The following is a 10,666-nucleotide window of genomic DNA, read 5'->3' as shown; positions in this document are numbered from 1 at the left end:
GTACTAATATAGCGGACGAATGGCAGCAGCTAGAATGAGTGCGGTGATTCTTAACCTGTGTTTGATCGAATCCCAGGGGTTCGGTGAGTCGTTTGCTGGGGCTCGACGGTTTGTTTCACGGGACGTCAGTCACGCACTGCTTGGCCATTATTGGTTGCAGAAAACAATTGCAATGCACTTAGATGAGCTTGCAAAGTCTCTCGACGGATACTTCCCCACCACAATCTCATACCAGCATGGGTGAGACAGCCGTTCACGTTTAGTGTTGTGACGGCAGATGTGAATAAAAATACTTGGACGAAATCATTGCACTGCAGTCGAGCCTGGTTCAACAGCAACTCTTCAAAACAACAACGCTCTCAATGTTTTGGTGTCTCCATATCGCAGCGTACCCTCTTTTTGCTAAGAAAGCCCTGGATATTCTCATGCCGTTTGTTACAACATATCTTTGCGCGCAGTCCTTTTCGATAATGGTAAACATCAAAACGAAGAAAATGAACAAACATTGTTGCGAAAATGATTTGAAAGTGGCACTTGCGAAGGTGAAACCACGCATTCCTGAAATTGTCGCACTGAGGCAACAATAAAAGTCATATTGATTGGCAATGAATTTTTATTTATTTTTTTTTTGTTGCGAAATTTATGTTGTGTGGGTTTTTTTCTTTCAACAAAGGGACTTTGTGTGCAAATTATGCTACAGTTTATGTATGGAGTTATACAGTATATAGTTATGTCTTATGTAGCATAGACATATGTTATGAATAAAAAATAAATTATTTATTCACCTACATAACATAACATAGTGATGTCGGCGCTGAAGAGTAGGCCTGATGTGGCCTGTCGCCGATTCTTTTCCATTTCGTGCCTTGTTTAGGGTTAGAGGTTAGATGAATGCATGTATGGAACTTGCAGGGTTCGGTACCACCTAAAAGGTTAAGAAACACTGATGCTCGTATGGCAGTGGGTGCGATCATGCCACTCATGGTTCATGGCATTAGTTCAACCATGATGCCACTCATGTCGCTGAAAATAAAAGCTCCTCTCATCTCGTTACCACTCACACGCTTCAAGGTAGTTTTATAAGGTTTGATAGCAAAGGCTCTGGTGAACTATAAGCCAACAAAAATTGCGAGAACTCCTGGAAATGGCGTGGAAACGCAAAAAGGCATAATTGATCAATGTATAATCTATGATACAGTATATGTACTGGTGGAAGTTGGTGCTCCACGAGGTAATAACATAAAATAACATAACATAGTGATCTCGGCGCTGAAGTGTAGGCCTGATGTGGCCTGTCGCCGATTCTTTTCCTTTTCGTGCCTTGTTCACAGAAGATCTAAAATCGTGTCATTTGACCGGATCTTTTCATGACTGACGGTAGTTTGAAGTAGCTACTAGACTTCCACCGGGTTGGACAAGGTGCTAGGCATTCCAAATCTGAACATATATTTTTCCATAGCTTTATCTAGTCTGTTCTTGAACGCGTTCATACATGGAGCGCCAACGATGTAATCGGGGAGGCTGTTTCACATGTATTTGATTCGAAGCGAGAAGAAATGTTGTCGCGTGGAGAAGTTGCAGCGGAGTTTTTTAGTTTATAGCCGTGGCCCCTGGTGTTTTTTCTTGTTTCAAATTCTAGTAANAGCCTCTATAAGGATAGTGGGCAACGAAATAATTGCAGCACAAAATGGGAACATATTGAAGTCTACAATTCACTGAACTTCATATAGTCCTCCACGTGATGTTGGGTTCATTGATAACTAAGTAAGTACTTTTAATCGTGTATTAGTGACTCTTACAGAGCGTGATGAATGAGATCACGAAAGAATGATTGTAGGAACAAGAAACATTATATTATTTCAAAAATTGTTCAGATTCGTAAGATATCCATGCTGGATCAGACACGTAAACAGAAAGAACCTTAGTGAGCATAAAGAAAATGGAAAGTTTTCATATTAGATCGACAAAACATTAGTAGGGTTACACAAAAAAAACTTTGAAGGACAATTATATCAATAAGCTAAGTTGAACGAACTGGGTTAAGGTATAACAAAGGAGAAAATTCAAGGAGCGAGAACTAAGGAAGTGGCCACTACTGCATCATAGACTCTTCAGTGGGCATCGCACCGCCGCCGATATCGTCCTTCATCTTCTTGGAGCCCGACACGATGTCGTCAATACGCAGCAGCAGTACTGCCGTCTGTGAGGGCAAATATGTGCAGCGAGGTCAAAGAATTGTGACGAGCGTGACGTATATAACGGTCTTCATATATGGGAAGATTTAAACTGAACTTCCGTAAGGCATAGCCTTCTGAATGCAGTAAAAAATACGAACCTGAACACAAACAACTAACTGCCTTTATTCTGTTGAAATGAGTCGGTACTTGGAGCTACAAGTTTCCAGCACAACTTCAGGTATGAAATTTATCCTCTACAAAATGAACTTTATGAAGAGCAGGAGTCTCTCCACTTAGAACTTCCAAATTCAGCATGTCCAAATAGTGATCGTTGCAACGATGAGCCTTTTGCCAGGCTAAACAGGGTCACAATGACCCTAACGGAAACAAAAACTGCGTCGCTATTTTGACCCACTCATTTTTCTTAGTGTAGAGAAATGTGGCGAACGTAGCTTAGTGTAGCTAATGAAACTATCAGTGCTCACCTCGACGGCAGTCTTGTAGACCTGCAGCTTGACGGCCAGAGGCTCCCATATTTTAAGCTCCTGCATGTCCGCCAGTTCGCCAGACTCTCCGTTCACGCCAAACATTTTGTGGCCAGCCGCGTGCTTTGCTCGAAGATTTGTTAGCAGACGGATGATGTTACCGCCACAATTTTGAGTCAACGTTCTTGGAATGACCTGTAAAATAAATGAACCGCTATTAATTTATCCATTACACTTGCACATCTGGAATTAGGAACAGAAAAGTTCGAAGAAAGAATGAGTGTAATTTACTTTCTAAGCAAAGTATGTAGTTTAGTTTACAGCAAATAACTTTCGTTTCGAGAAACGCTCAATGCTTCAAGATGTGATCTTAGGCAGCTTCAAAAAATTTATAAACACACAAGAGTCAATAAGACACTTCATCAACAGTCAATTCATCAATTCAACAGTCTGTTGATGAAGTCAATGATGACTTCATCAACAGTCATCAATTTATAAACACACAAGAGTCAATAAGACACTTCATCAACAGTCAATTCTTCATCATGAGACACTTCATCAACACTCAACGAGACACTTGATAGTAATGAAACTCGCACAAGCATCAAATACATAGGACACTCCTTATAATTCTATTGCAGGGAAACCAGACCTCCAGAGCATGAGCAAGAGCGGTGTAAGGCCACTGCTTGACGCCTTTGATGCTCTTGGCCTTCTCCTGCAGGGCTTGTGACACGGCCATCTCAACGGCGCCTCCTCCCGCCACGATGGCAGGGGACAGGCGCAAGTTGCGGGCCACTGCGAGGGCATCTTGCAGATTTCGCTCGACCTCATTGAGCAAGTCCTTACTAGGCCCCCTCAGCAGCACCGTGCAGGCCTTGGGGTCAGTGCAACCCGTCAGGAACGTGAAGTACTCGTCGCCGATCTGTATAGGTAGGAAAAAGTTGTCAAAACATCTCTTTTGTCTGACTAAAAATTCGACTACTTTCGAAATATGCAATTTCTTGAAATTAAACGAAATTAACATTAATACTAGAGCGCACAAGGAATCAATAACAATTCATTATGAATATCATGCAAGTTTGAATGCATTTTGATAGCAAGCAAATGTTCAGTAGGCCAAAACTTAACTTCACACATAATTTTCCAATTAAAGAATTTTAACATGATTTGTAAAAACTACTTAATATCAGTAGAGCAATCTGAAGCATATCTGAGTATTTGCACAGAATGGATTACCTGACCCAAGTGAGCACTAATTAATTTGCTTGCTTCACAAGCAATTTTATGATAAAATAAATTCCGCAGGCTGCCAATACAACTGCCTGTTGGTTTGATTAATGTGGTATCACTGCAATAGATTTCAAGTGAATTATTGTCTTTGGAAAAAATGTCTCACCTTCTTGACCTCAAAGAGCCCCACTCCAGTGCCAACATCTTCTTCTCTGATTTCGTCGGTCCTGTTCACAATAGTGGCGCCGCTCGCACGAGAAATTCGATTGTTATCGGATTTTCTGACGCGTCTGATAACGGAAATGTTGGCCTTCGAGAGGTAGTGCTGAGCTAAGTCCGACACACCTTTCTCTGTGATGATCAAGTCGGGCTTCAGTGCAATCAGATCAGCGCACTGAGCTTTCACGTAATCTTCTTCTAGTTGCAACATCTGTAGTCAAAATTTAGTTAAATGTGCATTCCATACAGGGGTTCATAATGTTATGAATAAACAGGCCATGCAAAAAAAAATATATATTTGCATTCTTGCTGCTGTGCTTGATAAATTATATGATTTTTTTTTATTTGTTCAGGTAGAACCTAGAACGATAATGTGAATAGTAATTTTTTAAACCATCCGTCAAACGAATGACCCAATTTACGAATTCTTCCACGCCATTGTCACTTACGATCGCGTAATGTTAGCTATACAAACTCTGAAGGTTTACAGAAGGTAGTTATAGTTAACCCTTTTGTAACTGACAGGAATTTTCGGTCCCAAGCCATTAAGTACGAATAGCATTAACGATGGTAAATGCATCCGAGATGAAAGGGTTAAGAAATTTTTACCTTACTGAAATCAGCATCAGCCGATATTTCCACATCAGTTTGTGACTCTCCCTTCTTGAACTCAAGAGGACAGTCAAGAAGAATAACTCGAGGCTTCTCAATGCGGCGGCTCATGCGAGGATGCGTCACGTCTTTGTTGAACATGACTCCATCCAGCACGCAGCAGTCTTCTATGGAGCCACCAGGCACCTGTGAGTAGAGCTCCACATTGAAACCACAATAGAGATCGTTCTGGTTATTTCAAGATTTTAAAATAATGCTCCAATAATCCAATAAATTGCGTTACGATTAATGAATTTACTATCGGTTGACAATCTTCAGAAGGAACATGCATTGTAATTTCGAAAGGAATAAAAGCCAGTCGAGAGTCAATTTCTATCAAGTGAAGTGCTAGAACATCAATAGAATTTTAAAATAAATAACTTAAGCATCCATATAAAAAATCTCCTAAGCATTAGAAAGAGACATACGTAACTATCAGCTTCAGTATAATTTGAAAAAACTTACTTGCTTATTACAAGAAAACCTATTACAGATAAGGAGTATCAGTAGTCATGTAGAGAGTGGAAGGTCTAGTAGTCGTGTAGAGTAGAATTTCTCAATATAGACATTTATCAGAATGATAGTCAGAAGAAATTAATCTGAATAAAGCCAATCATGCGTAATAAAGCAATTCTTGGTGTGTTTCTTTGACAAGACTCGCCTTCTCAATCCTGGCCCACTTCTTGACATCAACTTCCACTTTTCCTCCAGCTTCAACGGCAATGGTTTTTACTGCTTTAAGGGCTATCTTGCAGGCCAAGTCTCCATACTGTCCCATGAACTTGGTGCCGATGCATGACCGAATCACGTCGACCATCTTGCTCTCGTCCTCCAAGTCAAGTGGTATGCTGAACATGACGATAAATAATTAAGGGGGCAACAAGAATTACAAAACAAATGAAGCTAATTAGCCTTACATGAGAAAGCTTAGATAATCTGAGTGGCTTAGTCCTGATAGTTACAAAAATACTCTAAACTAGTCAATGGTGTTTCCCGTCTTGCACCAAATGCAATGTTGGGCATTGAACACTAATGATCACATATACCAAATGTTTCCAGGTTCAGAAATTGCTGAAGTCTCAATAATATATTTATGTACTGCTTTAAAAATTTGTAAGCTCTGGCCTGGCTAGGTTTGAAGTTAGATTTTTCCCAGCTTTCAGAATAACTAGGCTGATATTTCTAAAATGATAGAGTAATCTAGTGCAATAGATACTGTTAAATAAACCATCATCCTGATCCCAATTGTCCTCCCATTTGACAAGCATTCCTAACAGCTATAAATACAATAGTAGTCTTATAATCTAATATAAGAGGCATACTATTTGAATATCAAGGTAAAAGCGTAATTTAATTGCAACACATCCTACTGGATACTGGTAGTAACTTACCTCAGGTCTTTTTCTAGGATTTCCAGGGCATCTTCAAGGGCTTGCCGATAAGCCTGGATGACTACAATTGGGTGCATCTTGGCGTCCAGGAATTGTTCAGCAACAGCCAGCATTTCTCCCGCCAAGATCACAACACTAGTGGTGCCATCTCCGACCTGAATTGAGTGCATCATCACATTGTGGGTTTTATTCAGTTTTGTAAGATATCTTCCACATCCAGTAAACATTCTATACACCAACAAGAGCATGATTAAGTAATTATGGTACTTATAGGGGACTCGAGTTGGGTTCAAGTTCAAACCAATACATACTGCTATCACAGTCATCAATCATTTTCATAATTCTTTAACCATATCTTGAAAAAAAAAGTTGAAAAGTGACGTTTTGAAAAAGTAATTCTACTAAGGTCTGTAGTAAAAACAAATATTCACTGTATTAAAAAATTTTGTTTGAAAAAAGGTTGTAGACAGGTGTCAGCTTTAAAGCTTCATTGATGGAATTTTCGTACCTCAATCCAAAACAAAATCGCACCATTTCCACATGACGAGGTAATAAAAAACACCCTCTGGGATAACACTGTCAAACGGGGTAATAAGGGACAGTTTTGTGTTTTTTTTTGTCAATAAATTTTTGACATGAAATATTTCTTAAACAAGTTTGGGTTCATTTTGAAAGTTTTTGCAAGGGCTATTGTGTGGCATCTCTGAAAAAAATCCATAGGCTATTTGCAAGGTGCCAGATGCAAAATAAAAGCATCCTGAATTACCCCTGCAAACGGGGTAATAAGGGACACTTGAAATAAAACCTAATTTTAAAATGTTTGAAGCATGCAGAGTGTACTCATCCATTACTAACGGTGCTCTGAAGTCCATCTCTTAAATCGTAGATGAGGTAGATGTAAAACAAGTGAGATTTTCTTTGATTATAATTGTTTTTCCTTTATTGATATATCACCATATCCATTCACTACCATATTATTGATGTGATATTACTGTATCCAAGGACATGCCATTGTGCATTTACAATGACCATGTCCACTGCAAGCTTCATATCAGCAGCCATATAGCATTTCTTCTGTCTCTGTAAGCTTACAGGACGGCTTGTAATTTTGCATCATTCTAATCCAGTCACGTGAATTAACTTGATAAAAAAATCACAAAAAACCTACCTAAACAGAAAGGAATATTTTAGTGACTTCCATCATATTTTTTGAAGAAATGAATTATAGTTTAGGTGAATTACTTTTCATTCTATGTTGCCCAGTGGACAATTCTATCTATGACATTCTATACACAGTTTTGTGATGACCAATAATGCATTAATTTTTTGTTAGGTGAATTTTTTTTCACTGATCATAGTGAATTTTATCAAAATTCTTTGTAATTAATTAATTTTTTTGTTAACTGGAGCCTTTGCTAACCAAATATCTACTGTAAATGCATTTTTAGGGGTGTCCTTTATTACCCCATTGCACAGATATGGCCACCATTTAGGGGGGGGATGGGCTACAAAAATTCTGTCAATCACATTTTTAAACCAACACCTGTGTGTAAATTTTATGCAAGTAAAATTTTTTAATACGGCAAATATTTTTTTGCTACAGATCTTAGTAGAGGTACTTTACCAAAATCTCATTTTACACACTTTTTTCAGGTATTTTTTAGAGGTAGTAAATGTATGTAAACTTGCTTTATGCTACATAGATAGGTAAAATGTTACTTTATGCCACTATTTTTAGTTTTGCAATATTTCAATTAGTTTAGCTGCTACAACATTTCTGCAAAATGTTGGAGGACTGTAGCTTATTACCCCGCCCATCCCTTATTATCCAGTTTGATGGTACTGGGCACCCATAAAAATGCATTTACAATAGAACCTTGGTTAGCAAAGGCTCCAGTTAACAAAAAATTGATTAACCACAGAGAATTTCAATTAAATTTACCTTGCTTAGCAAAATTTCACTCCACAATAAATAAATTCATCATCAGTCATTACAAAATTGGGCATAGAATGTCAAGATAGAATTGTTCACTGAGTAATTACACAAAACTACAATTTATTTCTCCAGAAAATATTAGGTAAATTTTCCTTTCTGTTTCAGGTACCGGTACGTTTTTATGATATTTTCTGGTTATAGTGAATTCACTTGACCTAATTAAAATGGTGTGAAATTAAAAGCCCAGTCCTCTCAGCTTACACATACAGAAGAAATGCTATATGGCTGCTGATATAAAGCTTGCAGTGGACAAAGTCATTGTCAATGGTTAATGGCAAGTCCATGGAAATAGTAATATCACATCAATAATAGGGTGTGTAATGCATGGATATGGTAATATCATTTAAATAAAGGAAAAACAAGTACAAATCACAGAAAATGTCACTTATTCTACATCTACTACAAAGGAAGTGGAGGACTTTGGATTACTGTTAGTAATGGATGAGTACACTGGATGCTTCAAACATTTTTAAATTAGGTTCACTAAATTTTTAAATTAGGTCACTGGTCACTACAGTCCAGTCTTTTTACATAATTATATTTCGAGCATACAATTGTACAGGGCAATCTTTCAACCTCAATTTGATTAAATTTCATCAAGATATTGCCTCTTGCCAAGTTGCCAGTCTTGGTTACTTCAAAAAGGGTAAACAGAATATACCGTCAAACGGGGTAAAAAGGGACGGGTGGGGTAAAAAGGGACAGTCCTCCAACATTTGGTAGAAATATTGTAGCAGTCAAACTAATCAAAATATTGCAAAATTAAAAATAGTGGCATAAAGTTCAACATTTTTACTATCTATGCAGCATAAAGCAAGTTGATCAAGGTAAAAGCGTAATTTAATTGCAACACATCCTACTGGATACTGGTAGTAACTTACCTCAGGTCTTTTTCTAGGATTTCCAGGGCATCTTCAAGGGCTTGCCGATAAGCCTGGATGACTACAATTGGGTGCATCTTGGCGTCCAGGAATTGTTCAGCAACAGCCAGCATTTCTCCCGCCAAGATCACAACACTAGTGGTGCCATCTCCGACCTGAATTGAGTGCATCATCACATTGTGGGTTTTATTCAGTTTTGTAAGATATCTTCCACATCCAGTAAACATTCTATACACCAACAAGAGCATGATTAAGTAATTATGGTACTTATAGGGAACTCGAGTTGGGTTCAATTTCAAACCAATACATACTGCTATCACAGTCTCTAATCATTTTCATAATTCTTTAACCATATCTCATGCCCAATTAATATATGTCATTAAAAAAAAAAAATAACCCTTCACAGCAGGTCCAGGAAAAAATTCATTTATAACTTGTACCAGGCTGCAGATAAATAAGTTGAAATAACAACAGGTATTTCACCTCCTCATCTTGTGTACGAGCAATTTCAATCATGTGCTTGGCAGCGGGATGTTGAACTGTGATCTCCCGTAGGATGGCATTTCCATCATTGGTCATGACGATGCCTCCCATGGGGTCCATCAACATCTTCAACATGGATCGAGGGCCTAAGCAAGTCCTGATCACATCAGCTATCACCTGGAAGATACAGAAAATGTGAACAACTCTGGACAAAGAAAAAAGGCTTTAAGCATTAGATTGGCTCTGGCATGGACTACTGTGAAACAGGGTTATAATGGACATGCCGGGTATATTGGGACAGTGCTCTGCCACAATGTAAAAATGTTATAGCTGCAAAACTAATTGATATATTGCAAAACTAAAAATAGTGGCATAAACTTCAAAATTTTTCCTTTCTATGAAGCATAAAGTAAGTTGAGAAATCTTACATTTACTGTAAAAAATCCATGAAAAAATGTTGAAAAGTGACGTTTTGAAAAAGTAATTCTGCTAAGGTCTGTAGTAAAAACAAATTATTCACGGTATTAAAAAATTTTGCTTGAAAAGAGTTTGTAGACAGGTGTCAGCTTTAAAGCTTCTTTGACAGAATTTTTGTACCTCAATCCCAAAAAAAATGGCAACCATTTCCATAATATGGGGTAATAAAACACACCCTCTGGGGTAACACTGTCAAATGCTGTAATAAGGGACGGTTTTAAGCATTTTTTGTTAATAACTTTTTACTGTGAAATATTCCATAATCTGGTTTGGGTTCGTTTTGAAAGTCTTTGCGAGGGCTATTGTATGGCATCCCTGAAAAAAAATCAATAGGCTATTTGCAAGGTGCCAGACGCAAAATAGAAGCATCCTGAATTACCCCTGGGAATGGGGTAATAAGGGACACTTGAAATAAAACCTAATTTCAAATTGTTTGAAGAATGCAGAGCAAACTCATCCATTACTAACAGTACCGTAAAATGGGGTAACTTAGACCACTTTTTTTATAAATGATGCCATTTTTTTACTAGTTAAATTAAACTTGAATTGAAACATGCAAAATACAGGTCTATACTCTAGCTTCACTCACCATAAATTGCTGGCTCCTGCCTCTCATAGTCTTTATGTAATTTCAAAAAAAGTGATGGTCTTTGTTACCCCAGCTCTTGGGGTA

General features: G+C 38.0%; 1 protein-coding gene across 2 annotated transcripts in view; it reads right to left on the bottom strand.

Annotated features, from left to right (window-relative positions):
- Positions 1-1,770: 1,770 nt before the first annotated feature.
- LOC108680972 (T-complex protein 1 subunit gamma) overlaps positions 1,771-10,666 on the bottom strand; it is a 13,065-nt gene continuing 4,169 nt past the window's right edge. The window contains exons 3-10 of one of the 2 annotated variants that reach the window (XM_018169903.2): positions 9,517-9,693; positions 9,034-9,188; positions 5,427-5,613; positions 4,724-4,912; positions 4,062-4,325; positions 3,315-3,587; positions 2,663-2,857; positions 1,771-2,200 (exon numbers count right to left, since the gene is read on the bottom strand). In XM_018169903.2, the coding sequence (XP_018025392.1) occupies positions 2,093-2,200; positions 2,663-2,857; positions 3,315-3,587; positions 4,062-4,325; positions 4,724-4,912; positions 5,427-5,613; positions 9,034-9,188; positions 9,517-9,693 (1,548 nt within the window). In that variant the 3' untranslated portion in view covers positions 1,771-2,092. Of the gene's footprint in view, positions 2,201-2,662; positions 2,858-3,314; positions 3,588-4,061; positions 4,326-4,723; positions 4,913-5,426; positions 5,614-6,156; positions 6,342-9,033; positions 9,189-9,516; positions 9,694-10,666 lie in introns of those variants that run through there. The other variant, XM_018169904.2, reaches the window with a different exon arrangement.

The sequence above is a fragment of the Hyalella azteca genome, unplaced genomic scaffold (genome assembly GCF_000764305.2).
Source record: "Hyalella azteca isolate HAZT.00-mixed unplaced genomic scaffold, Hazt_2.0.2 contig1195, whole genome shotgun sequence".
NCBI lineage: Eukaryota > Metazoa > Arthropoda > Malacostraca > Amphipoda > Hyalellidae > Hyalella > Hyalella azteca.
The sequence above is the reverse complement of the archived record's forward strand: the minus strand, read 5'-3'. Positions and strand labels throughout refer to the sequence as shown.